Here is a 12,704-nt window from a genome sequence, read left to right as displayed (position 1 = left end):
GAAGTCCAGGAGGGCAGAGGGGGAGAAAGCCTGGGGCGGGGGGGGGGCGTGGTTAGGGGACGGAACGGCGGTGGTGACCTAGGTCCCTCCCCAGCTCTCCACGCCAGACAAAGTCCTCATCCCCGAACGGTACATTGACCTGGAGCCTGATACTCCCCTGAGCCCCGAGGAATTGAAGGAGAAGCAGAAGAAGGTGGAAAGGATCAAGACACTCATTGCCAAGTCCAGGTAACGTGCCTGGGTGACCCTCAACATCCTCTGCCCATCCCGGCACGTGGGGCACCAGTGCCCCTGAATCCAGCACCCCGACCCATGCCAGTGGGAGCCCCGAGCCTCCCCAGCAGAGGGCGGACGGAGGCAGTGGCTCAAGGCAGCAGACCAGGCCCAGCCCTGTGGCCGGGGCAGGGATGCTGTCACTTGCGTGCCAAAAAGACCTGCTGGGTGCAGGCGCATGCTGTCGTCAAGACAAACTGAGGGGTTGCCCTCTGGTGACTTCTCTTCCTCATCAAGGCTGCCCTAAATGTTCACTTGAACCTTCTCCTTCATTTTAAGACACTGCAGTAGGGGGGTCCCAAAATGTGTGTTGCCAGGGTCCCACTCCCCCCTGGGGACAGCCTCGCTGGGAACCAGAGCCTGCCCATTCACAGGCCTCTGGCCACCCTGTCAACCTCAGTCCGCAGGCCCTCCCCCCCAAGCCAATTGGACCATCCTGTCCCCCCCCACTCCATGTTTGTGTGTCTGTGCCTCTTCAGTATGCAGAACGTGGTGCCCATCGGCGAGGGGGACCTTGTGGACGTGCCCCAGGACTCAGAGAGCCAGCTGCAGGAGCAGGAGAAGCGGATTGAAATCTCCTGTGCCCTGGCGACCGAGGCCTCCCGCAGGGGCCGCATGCTGTCTGGTGAGAGGGGCCGGGCCTCGCTCCTCCAGGGAGACTGGCTGACCAGGTGCAGGGGAGGAAGCTCAGTGCTGCGAGGGGGCCAGGGACAGAGAGGTACAGGGACAGGGAGACTTTCCTCAAGGTCGGGATGAGCACTTACTGAGCACCAGGTACTGTGCCAGGCTCAGCAGGGTGCAGACGGGCCAGAGTTGCATCCGGGAGCTTAGAGCCGGGATGACCCTCCTATAGCTGCTCTCTGGAGGAATGGAGGAATGGCCAGAGGCCATGCAGGCAGCAAGGGCACCACCCGCCCTGGGCAGCTCAAGGAAAGGCACGGCTAAAGGGCGATCCCTGAGCTTGGTTGGGAAGGATAAAAGTATTACCAGTCGTGGAGTGGGGCCCGGCATTGCAGGGTACCCTCTCACTTCCCATTCTGGCTGTGTGCAGATAGGAAGGTGAAGGTGGGGCGGGTAGCCATAGTTGAGGGCGATGCAGTCACCACCCTGCCTACTGACCCAAACCCACTTTTGTGCTAAGAAAAGATGAGCATGAGGAACAGACTTCACGCTGATAAAAAAAAGCTAGAGGGTTCCGAGCCGTCACCGTGAGGTTGAAGTCAGCCTGAAATATCTTGCCCCAAGGAAGGTGAGACTGGAATCAGGAAGAACGGAAGAGACTCTCTTAATGGGAGGGTGAAGGATAGAGGAAAGACAGTGCCTACGTCATGAAGCCAGCCGGGGGGCAGACTACGTTGTCCTCCTCAGGACGAAAGGTGGTTAGGGCAGAGAGGGGGAGGGAGAGCTCTGAAGGCCAGTCCGGAGGGATGCCCAGGAGGGATGCCAGGTTTGCAAGGACTTTGCTAGGGGAGGAGGCAGAGAGACAGGTGTGCTGGCCCACAGTTACAGCAGCCTGGGCGAGGGGCCGGCAACGAGCAGATCGGGACTGCGGCCAGGAGCCCGGCGGAAGGGGTGGCGTTTCGTGTTGGTGATCAAGAGGGGTTTGAATTCTGGCTTTCGGGGACTCCACACTCATCTGTAAAATTCTAATCAAAATACCTGCCTGGTGCTGTGAGGAATGGCAACAATACATGCTAAGCGCCTAGCACAGTGCCTGGCACTTAGTAAGGGCTCACTAAATGCTGGCCCGATGTGGGCGTGGTGGTGCTGGTGACGGCGCTAGGACTCGCTGACCTAGCAACAGCTGGAGTGGAAGGAGGGTCTGTGCGTGGTTTTTCTCGCTATTTAAAATATGGATATTTTTAGAAACCAGAGGGTTTCAGGCTACCACAAAGGGAATTTACACCTTAAGAAAGAACCTACTGGCAGTTAAGGTCGAACGGACATTAAATGGGTGGCCAGGGAAGACTGCTTGGAGGTACTTCAGAGAGAGGCGGTTGGTTGGGCTGGAGTTGAGGACAAGAGAAGGGATGGGCTTCAGACAGTCCCATCCTGCAGCTAAAGGCAGCAGAACCAGTTTGGCTGCACGGAGGCCTCTAGCCCACCTCTCTGTAGTTTAGCTGTAAAATGAACTCGAGTCTTCCACAGATCAAATTCCTCGTGCTCTGGGCAAAAGGCAACTTCCTGTTTCGAGGGTTAGCGCACACAACACTGTTTTTAAAACTTCCCTCTGCCCTCGCCCCAGCCCCTGGCTCTCTCTGCTGTCGTTTCCCAGCCAAAGGTTCCATGAAAACAAAACCCACCCTGGCCTCTCAGATTTCCCTCTCGATACACACCAGCTTACATTTCAGGGTCTATGCGTTGAAAGCAAACCGTCACTTTGCTTTTGCCAAAACCCCAACTATTTAAAAAATGGCATAGCAGGGCCAGACCTCAGACTTAGCCCACTGTCCCCACTGCCCCTTGGCCTCTGGCCCAGATTCCCAGAGCTGCAGCTCTGCCAGCGACCGTGAGGACCGTGCGTGGGCATAGGTTCAAGCCTGGGACCGTGCGTATGGGGGTGCTGGGCATGGGCCCTCATGACAGCGCGGTGTGGACAGGGTGAAGAGACCGTGCCCGAGGGTGGGTGTGTGGCATGGATGGCGTGCTCAGGAATGCTTGTCAGTAGACGCAGAGCGTGCAGACTCATGTAGGAGGTATATGGGAAGATGTGATGTCGTGTGCAGTGTCTGTGTTGGGGGATGTTTGTAGAGGCACGTGCATTTGTGTGTATTCAAGTGCGTGGGTGGAGGGAATGTGTGAGTGCAAATATAGAACTATGTGTGTATAGGTCTGCAAAATGTCTATGGACATTGTGTGGAGACCACGATTTATGAGTACAGGTGATATTTAGTAAGCTGTTGGAGTTTATGTATGTGTATGCCAGTGTGCAGTATAAGGATGGAGGTAGTGTTGATGAATGCATGTATTTATGTGTGACTGGCTTGTTCTGCAGTCTGGGGAGTGATAAAACACATCTGTGTATACGTTGTGCACAGTGTATACACTGCAATATTTGTAAATATGTATCTGCGCAGGATGGGTGAGAGCAGGTCTCATGAAGGTGCAGGATGGGAGAGCAGGCGTGACTGGTGATTTATGCATGCAGATGTGGTAGTACTTGTGGACACACGGTTATAATAACACACCTGTCCACTACATAGCTACTATATATGTGAACTTTAACTATTTCTTTTTTTTAGGATTGTATTTATTTATTTGAGAGAAGAGAGAGAGAGCATGAGCAGGGGGAGGGGCAAAGGGAGAGGGAGAGGCAGGTTCCCTGCTGAGCAGGGAGCCCGATGTGGGGCTCGATCCCAGGACCCCAAGATCATGACCTGAGCTGAAGTCAGACGCTTAACTGACTGAGCCACCCAGGTGCCCCTCAATGGATATATTCCTAATATATGTTTATAACATTTCTGCCTTCATAAAGAAGTTATATTTAACATAATTCATCTTTCTTGCTCTTGTTCATTTAGTATCATTATAAATATCCTTCTTTTCCTGATCCATTGAAGGGATGCCCTCCGGGGCTCTCGTTGGTACAGACTGTAGCTCCCAAATTGTTACGCTTTTAAAGGTATTATATCTACTTTTTACAAAAGACTTTTATGCCTCAGTTGTGCCTTCTTCTAGCTGTCAGTGGGCCTCCTGAGTCCTCTCTCTCCCCTAACTTCCCTGTTTCTGATCTCCCATGGGGTAGACGCCCAGCAGGTCAACTCCTCAGAAGTGTGTAGAAGTAAGAGTAACTGGACTCCAGGGAGCTGGGTCTGTGAATAATTCTAAGAGCTTCACCGCATGCACGTTGCAATAGATATTTGGCTTTCTTGAAACAGCCCTCGCTTAGTTTTTGACTTTCTGACAGTTTTAGAAGTCGAAGCTGCCAAATGACTAACCGCTGGGTCCACGATACAGACACACACACACACAAATGTGTGTTCCGAAAGCGTTTGCGAATGTATGTAAGTGTGAAGTCACACGTGTACTGGTCCCCGTGGAAGAGTACGGGTTTGGAAGTGCACAAACGCATATCCGAGCTGTGTGCGGTGAGAGTCGAGTGCTGTTAGATCCCGGGCACAGACCGTGTATTCTGTGTGGGTAGATACAGCTTCCTGCTCACAAGAAGGTTCCCACGTCTTGTGTATATCTGAGGCTGTATGTATACACGGGATGGGGGCTGCTCAGAGGGCAGGGAGGTGATGGGGTCCAGGGCAGGCTGGAGAGCAAGGGACTAGAAGTCGGATGCCAGGATCCTTCTGTTGGAGGAAACAGTGTGACCCTGGCTGAGGTCTGGTTCTCCTCTGAGGCCACGTGAGCACGCTCTCTCTGCCAGGCTCCTGCCTCACAGCGGCCCTGAGGGTGCCCGAGGGTCTGCAGACTGCAGAAAGCTCATCCCTCTTCATAGGACCCCCTCCTCATTGGCCTTCCACTTTGCTCTTCTCAGCATGGAATCATAATGATAATAGAGTAAAATCCATTAATTCAAATGCCACCACTTTAAGGTTTGTAATGATTTGTTCAGGGGTGGACCGAAGGTTGCCCCTTCTGGATTGATGAAAAGGGGGTCCCCAGGGATAGCGAGGGGCCATGTTTCTGAGACTGCGAGCTGGTCCAAGTTCACGGTACTCCCTTCAACCCTGCCGGAAGCCTCGGTTTGCGTGGAGGTGATTCACGTGGTGGTAACTTGGATCTAGTCACCAGCCAGGGGCCTGATGATCTGGGTTAGTGGGGTTTTACCACCCTGTTCATCATCATCGCCCGCGGAGCACCACGTGTAAAGTGCGGTCGCCTGCTCTTGTACGGATGTGAGTGGAGCCTTGGCCCAAAGGGGCCGGCCTCGCCCACAGTCCCACTGGTTCTCAGCAGAGCCTGCAGTGGCCCGGTCTCCTCCTCTGGGACCCTGTGCTCCTCCGTGGCGCCTGGGACCGAGGCCAGGTCGGCCTCAGCTCTCCTCTCTGCTTGCCTCCTGCCTGGCTCCCCGCCTGGGGAAGGACCTCGCTTGCTCTGGGTGCCCGGCCTCCCCACCCCTGCCACCCCCACCCACCCCTATTCACCTCCCTGTTCATTTCTGTTTCCAGTGCAATGTGCCACCCCAAGCCCTCCCACCTCCCCTGCTTCCCCGACTCCACCAGCCAACCCCCTATCGTCTGAATCCCCACGGGGCGCCGACAGCAGCCATACCATGCGGGTCTGAGCTCTGACGTAAGAACTTTTCTACTGTATTTCGTCCACCGCGGGGAGTGGGACCCCCGCCCCTCACCCCCATGAGCCATCTACCCACCCCGACACACCTCATTCCGGCATTGCTTCTCCCCCCAGTGCACCGCCCCCGTGCCATGCCGCTCTCCCCACCCCTCCATCCGCTTGAGCCCGCAGCATCCCTGTCCCCGTCCCTGTTCCCGTGCAGTGCTGGGCCAGCACCGGCTGGCGGGGCCGCCTCTTGGATGCCGCAGTGCCCGTGGGCTTTGCTTCTCCAGAAGCAGACAGGGACAGAGCCGAGGCCTCCCCTATCCCGCTGTCCGCCAACAAGCCTCTCCACTGCTGTGGAGATACATAGTAGTCCTGCCTCAGAAGCTCCCAGATCTTATTTCTCCCAGATCAGCCCCAGATCTTCCTGTAAATTACAGTACCATGGGAAACTATGGCCAAAGGCTGTGTGCGTTCCTTGCCCCTAGCACACAGCCGCTTGGTATCAGGCAAGTGGGAAAGAGCAGGGACTTCCATTCATTTGCTCCCCTCTCGGGGCTGGGGGCGTGGGGCGGGGTTGGGGTTCTGCAGACTTGTGTCTCCTGGGAAGCTGGGCTGAGGCTGCTGCTCGGCAGGGAAGCACCCTTCTCACCCGGTTCTCTTCTCTTCAGTGCAAGCTCTGGCCGAGGCCAACGCCGGGAAGCTGCACAGAGCCACATTCTGAAGGCCTCAGCCCCCTGAGGCCCCGGCTCCCCAGCCTGGCCCCCTGCCCCTGCGCGCCCGTGGGAGGGCTACAGGGAGCCAGGCTGGGGGCCGGGGTTGCTGCCCACACGTTACCTCAGTGTCCACACGGCCAGCACGCCCGGCCCCGAAGCCCTCGCGCCTCAGATGGCGGCCCCAGGCCGGGGCCCAAGATGGCGGGCAGACAGCAGCCTCCAGCGCCCGCGGCCCAGGGGGCTAGGCCCGGCCCTGGCTGGTGGTGTGACGGTCCTACTGGAACATTTCCTGCTGAAGAGGATGCCCTGGTGGGGAAGATGCTCTGGGCTCTCTCAGGTTAGGACTAGGCTGAGGAGAAGACGGATGGACGCTCTGCCTCTTCCAGCCCCTCCTGACACCAAGGGCGGCACCTGCCATCGGGTCCTTCCCCCATCGACACCCCTCCACCCCGCTGCCCCAGCTGCACCCAGGGCTTTGACACGTCTCTGCTTAGGGGTGCTCCTTTGGGGTCCAGTGGAGACTGACCACCCTGCTTGAGCCAAAGACAAGATGACAAGAGCTGGGGAGAGGCTCCTCGGCTCCCGGGGGGCACAGTGCTGGCTGTGGGTAGAGAGAGGCACGCAGGTCTGTGCAGGGTCTGAGGGCAGGTTGAGAAGGGGGAGAGGAGAGAAAGGGAGAGCTGGAGGCCAGTGGGAGGACAGGGAAAGGCAGGACTCATTTGCAAGTAAAAGGGTGAGGCGGAGGTGGAAAGGGGGTGTGGGATGGATGGGTTTCCCTAGGACGGAGCCTTAGGTTAGTGCCAAGTACAGTGCCAGACTGTGGGCCCTGCTCCTGCACCTCGTCCCTCGGGTCCACGGGCCTGCCCACACGCTGGCTCCAGGAGGATCTTCAGCTGCAGCCGTGGGGACGAAGGTGTGGGGATGCTGGTGCGGGTGAGCAGGTGGGACGATGGCCCTTTCTGGGTCTGGGCCTGGTGTCTGCCTCCTCCTCCTTGGCTCAGGGGCAGAGAGAAAGACCTCTGTCATGGAGGGTGTCGTCAGCCTTGGGGCCTTTCCTAACCATGTTCGGGACATTTTCTTGTCCCCCTGCCCCCTGGAATGTGCTGGGGGTCAACTGAGAGAGTGCCCCGGAGAGGAAATGCAGCCTTAATCTGGGAGGCTAGATTCTAGGGCCGCACCCCGCGTCCCGGGCATCCCTGAGGAGGACCAGGTGAGGCTGCAGGGAAGGACCTTCTTCTGGCATGGCTCTCTCACCCTCTGCCTACCTGGGGAGCTTAGTGGAGGAGGCACAGAAGCAAAGCTCATTTTTGCTCCTTGCCTCTCGTCTGGAGAGGACGGTAGCCAGGGAGGGGGGAGGGGGGAGAGTGAAGCTGGAAAAGACTGCGCCCCTAGGCCCTCTCTTTACCAGAGTTGATGCTCAGAGACTTCAGCCTCCAGTGGCCCCGAGAACAGTGACTTCATCTGCCACCAGTTCTCCACTCCTTCCCAGCTGGGCCAGTGACTGGTTCATACGCAAGTAAAGATGGCAACTCATTCAACAGATACTTACCGAGCACCTTTTATGTACCAGGCACTGTTCTAGGTGCTTAGGATATTCTTGTGCTTCGGAGGGATTGCAGGCTGGGGAATTCCACTTTCCTTTTAGCAGATTTTTTGAACATGACCCTTGGCTACGTTTCCCATCTTCAGCACTGCTCAAGCACCCACACCTGTTTTCTCCTTCCCCGCCGACTGGCAGGTGAGGTTGGCCCTCTCCCTTTTCCCAACACCTTTCTCCATCCACAAGAAACGGCTGTTTCAGGGCCTCCATGCCTTTCCCCTTTCTTTGCCTCGCCTTTTTTTTTTCAAGTGGTATTTTTAGAAATACGTGTAAAAGACCAAGGATTAAGGTCTGCACCTCTATCACCTCTCTCTCACCTCATAAAGCTGGCTCTTTATGTTGCTTTACATGCCTTAATATATGTTTGGTGAAGATTATACATATTACAGATATATACATAATATATATATTTGTTTGGGCGTCCGGTCCTTTCCCAGAACTCCTGTCCAGGCCCATTTCCCTCCTTTACCTTCCACACCATTCCTAGCACGTGTCGGCCACACCCCATGCCTTTTGATCCAAAGAAGGGGAGAAGACAGACTTATTTTAAGACAGATCTATTTTACGCTTTTATTATAAAAGCAAATCTATTTTCAAAATGTGCAATGTCTGAATGGAATCAGCAAATGATACGAGGAGATTGGGCGGCTGCCTCCAGGTCCAAGCCTCTTCCCGGCAGCTTCCTCCTCCCATCCCCCAGTCTGCAAAGGCCCGGGCCCCAGAGCCCACCCAGAGAGCATCTCACCAGGGCGGGACATTCTCTTGGAAGTCCTGGTCTAAGGATTGGATTCCACTGTCAACTCTTGACAACCCTCTAGGGTTACAGGATGTGAATCCTCTCAAAGGAAATGTTTACAGCTGTGTGCACAAAAGTACACCCCTGCGGGCACCCCCGCCATCCCCAGTATGCTCCCGGACCACCTCCCATCACCGATCTGCTGGAAAGGGCAGACAGAATGGGAGCCTGTGCCAAACGGCACCAAGAATCCTACTCCCTGACGGAGCCAGGATACAGTGCAAAGGCCAAAGGAAATGGTTTGGGACCACAGGTCCTTCAGCACAGACACATTCGAGTTCCTTGGACTTCTCACACTCCTTGATCCCTTTCTGGTCTGGGTCACATCTATGACATCGGTCTCCTTCTGTGACCTTTCCTCGGGGGGCTGTTGTTAAGGGGGACGTTGGCTCAGTCTGGCATCCAGACTGCAAAGTCAGCTTCCAGACTGAAGCGGGTCCCACGGACAAGGTGACATCTCAACCTTGCCCAAGAAGACCCCAGGACTGTCCCCTGGTGGGCTGCCACTGGGGTGCTGAACTCCGCTAGCTCAGCCTGCCAAACTGCTTAGCGGCTGACAGAGTAGGCAAGGGGCTCTTGCCTCACAAGGATTTGGGCAGAATGGAAGTCTTCTGTCCAGGTCTGGAATCAAGGCTTTGGGACTGTCACAGAGCTCATGGCCAGCATTTAAAGCCTGATCTCCCAAATTTGACATGTCCTGGCACCCTATTCCCAGCCTAGAGCATCTTGTTATGAAAGAATGGTGCCCAGATGGAGGCCCAGGGCTAAGTGACCCACCGGGGGGCGGGGTGGACAGCCCTGGTTGCTATTCTGGGGCCTTGCCAATTAGCACATTACCTCCCTGATCATTTACCAAGAGGCTGTAATGAAATACTGCTACTGTCACTTTAAAGATTTTTCTGAGGTCGCAAGCTGTGCACACTAGCTCTCCGGCCTTGGTGAGAGGCATGTTCTTGGGGCAGGGCTGACTATAGCAAGACAGGATCGATCCCTTTCCCCTTTAGGCACCCCCCCTACCTGGCAGCTCTTAAAACTAAGGAAAATATGAAATATACATACATATACATATATCTATTTATGCACATACTGGGGCCAATTTGATCTGCTAGTATTAGACAATAAACCATACAAGGACATGTATGATCTCAGTGTCTTTATTTAGTATAAAAGTGACCTTAGAAGAAAAGTTAAGGTTAGCCAAACAGAGGGCATCTCTGTTGGGGGACCAAACATCTGTAGCCGCCCCACAGCATCTTTCTAGCCAACGAGCCCCTCCCCGGCGAGGGGCATCCTGAGTATAGGTGAGCAGCTGCTTTCCCGCTCCCCAGCATTCTTTCTAGATATAGGTACTGAAGAATCCCAGTGAGCTCTGCATTTGTATCTTGCAAGTTTGTATAAACCCGATACAGGAAATAAAATGAATGGTTTGTACAAGTGGCCTGTGTCTCACACTCTGTCCGTGACTGTCTGTGGCTGAGGCTGGCCTTGTGGCTCGTGGCAATTTCCAAGCTTGGCAGAAAAGGGGAGAGGGTCTGGGGTCGGGCCCTCCCTGACTAAAAGCAAAGCTGGGTCCGCGATATGCTGCCCACCGTGCTCGTCTCCTCTGTCCAGGTAATCCCAAATCAAGGCTTGTCCCAAGGTCCTGCGTAATGAAAGTTACCAGAACAGTGTTCAGATCCTAGGAACCTCCCATTGATTTGTCTCTGAGACAGAGGGTAGAAGAGTAAGAGAAGAAAATTAATTCTTAAGTTTCCTCAATTACTACACAATGGCCTATATTTCTGCTTTGGGGTACAAGAAGTTGTATTGATTTGGCGAGGGGCATCAGAAAAGCCACCCAAATTATTCTCATCCAGACTCAATGGTTATCCTTTCCGGATCCTCAGTGTGAAGGCGGCACAATCTGAAATCTTTCAGTGAGCAAGAGTCAGGAAGCCCTGTGAATTCTATGTGGTGGAGAGGAGAAGAGAAAGCGAGTCCAGGATAGCGGTAGGCTGCCTCAGCTGGGCCCCTGCAGGATGTCTGGGGAGAGGTGGAGGCATTAATGGTTCGAGGAAGAGAAGAACACTGAGAAGAGATAGGAAGGCAAGGCTTTTCTAATTCCTGATTTTACCTTGCTCTGGTTCTAAGGGCTGATTTCGAATTCTGGACACCTGTTGTCATTCCTAAAGAGCTAGTAGTGTGTGTGTGTTTAACAAATAATATGACTATTTTTGGGTTTTTGTAACATCATCAGGAGAGCTATTAAACCCTGACGTCCTTTGTGAATCAGACAGAATTGGGACCTCACGACAGAGGTCTCTGGAGCTGGAGGACGGCACGGGACCGCCCGTGGCTCTCCAGGGCCTGTGTCTCTCTCTGCGGCGCCCCCTGGGCCGGAGCCAGCGGCTTGGTGAGGAGGCGGGGTGTGAGAGCACCAGGCCCCGCTGGGTGTCGCTGTCCCCACAAACAAGGGCTGGCTCCTCTTCAAGAAGGAAGCCCGCGGGTCTCTGCCTGCTGCAACACCCGGCCCAGATCAGTGCTCTGATCAAACCGGGCTGGGGTTGTAAAAGGGGGCGGCGGTCAGGAAATGTAAACGACAAAGCACCTAGCAGAATGCCCCTAAAGGAGTGGTGCTCTGTAACAGTGTGGTCCTGTTCTGTTCTCAGAGAGACGCAGGACGGGTTCAGGCAGGCAACCAGGCTTCAGATGGTGCTGCTGCCAGGGACCGGGGGCTACACCACATCTTCCTCATCCTTGAGCCTCCACTGCGTCCTGGTCCTGCTCCTCCTTAGCTGCCTGAAGATGGGTCAAGTCACTAAAATTCTTGAGCCTCAGTTTCCTGGTCCATGAAATGGGGATATTAACCACCACCTTTTGGAGCTCTCAAGAAAGTCAAATGAGAAAATGAATATGAGAAAAACACGTTGAAAACTCCAATTCATTTACAAATGTGAGGCGGTGGTGGTGACATTGTGTGGGCCCCTTGGCCACCTGCAGGGGCACGACGAGGGAAAAGGGAGAATGTCTCCCAACGTCCCCCTCTTCGCTGCCTCCACCGCCTTCGATGAAGACATCTCCAGGGCCCCACCATCCAGCCCTATGAGATGTCGCCCCTGTCCACCTCTATTCCTCCAGCTCCCGCATTCTAGAGCCTACCTCCTCCTCCCTGGGGTTGCCCCCATGAAGGGGCTCCTCTCCAGGACTGTGGGCTCTGTGGACAAGGCCCTCTGGGCCCAACTCCAGCACCCAGCACCTGCCATCGGAGAAACAGGCTGGGAGGGCCCTGTCTGAGGAGAGTTCAGTTCCTCCAAGCTCACAGGTGAGCACCATGGCGTGGGGCGGGGGGGGGAGGTATTCCTAACTGCTATTTTGTACACCCGTGGGAGCAGTTTAGAACCACATTTGAGAACAGAAGTCTTTCATATAACAGCATTTAATAGTATACTATAGTATCCAAATATAGTAATATTAGTAACAATATTACCATAGCTACACTAGAAGAGTAATAACACTGGCTCATTAAGTGTTTGCTATGTGCCAGGTACCCGGTTCTGTGCATTTACTCACCAGTCCTCATTCTAGCTCTACGTGATAGGTACTATTATCATCCCAGTCGCTGAGGTGCAGAAAGGGTAAATAAAATGTCTCAGGTCTCCCGAAGCTCCGATGAAGCCCAGAGCACTCTGACTTCAGAGCCCAAGCTCCTAACCAACCAGTGGTTTTCAATGGGTGTGTGTGTGTGTGTGTGTGTGTGTGTGTGTGTGTGTGTGTGTGTGATAGCACCCCCTAGGGGAAATGTTGGAAATTTGCGGGGAGCTGAGGTTATCTCAGTGACAAGAGGGCACTGCTGCAGTGCACTGGGTAGATTTCCAAAATGGTAACCGTCCTCCACTCTGCATGACTTTAAAATGTGTAACTGAACTAAACACCTTCCAATACACGTTGGTCATACTGCAATTCATAATAGTACTAAGGAGTTCTTATCGGTTTCTAAGGTTTTTTTTTTTAAAGATTTATTTGAGGGGGGAAGGACGGAGGGAGAGAGAATCTCAAGCGGACTCCCTGCTGAGCGCAGAGCCCCACTCTGGAGCCCTGTCTCACGACCCTG

General features: G+C 54.5%; 1 protein-coding gene across 3 annotated transcripts in view; it reads left to right on the top strand.

Annotated features, from left to right (window-relative positions):
- Positions 1 to 10,040, top strand: part of PLEKHA6 (pleckstrin homology domain containing A6) — a 136,574-nt gene extending 126,534 nt beyond the window's left edge. For all 3 annotated transcript variants that reach the window (XM_073884442.1, XM_073884441.1, XM_073884440.1), the window contains 4 exons: positions 95 to 228; positions 753 to 898; positions 5,394 to 5,517; positions 6,174 to 10,040. In XM_073884442.1, the coding sequence (XP_073740543.1) occupies positions 95 to 228; positions 753 to 898; positions 5,394 to 5,509 (396 nt within the window). In that variant the 3' untranslated portion in view covers positions 5,510 to 5,517; positions 6,174 to 10,040. The remainder of the gene's footprint in view (positions 1 to 94; positions 229 to 752; positions 899 to 5,393; positions 5,518 to 6,173) is intronic.
- The last annotated feature ends 2,664 nt before the right edge of the window (positions 10,041 to 12,704 follow it).

This window comes from Callorhinus ursinus, unplaced genomic scaffold (genome assembly GCF_003265705.2).
Source record: "Callorhinus ursinus isolate GAN/ISIS: 27379988/994484 unplaced genomic scaffold, GSC_fseal_2.0 scaffold57, whole genome shotgun sequence".
Taxonomy (NCBI): Eukaryota; Metazoa; Chordata; class Mammalia; order Carnivora; family Otariidae; genus Callorhinus; species Callorhinus ursinus.
The sequence above is the reverse complement of the archived record's forward strand: the minus strand, read 5'-3'. Positions and strand labels throughout refer to the sequence as shown.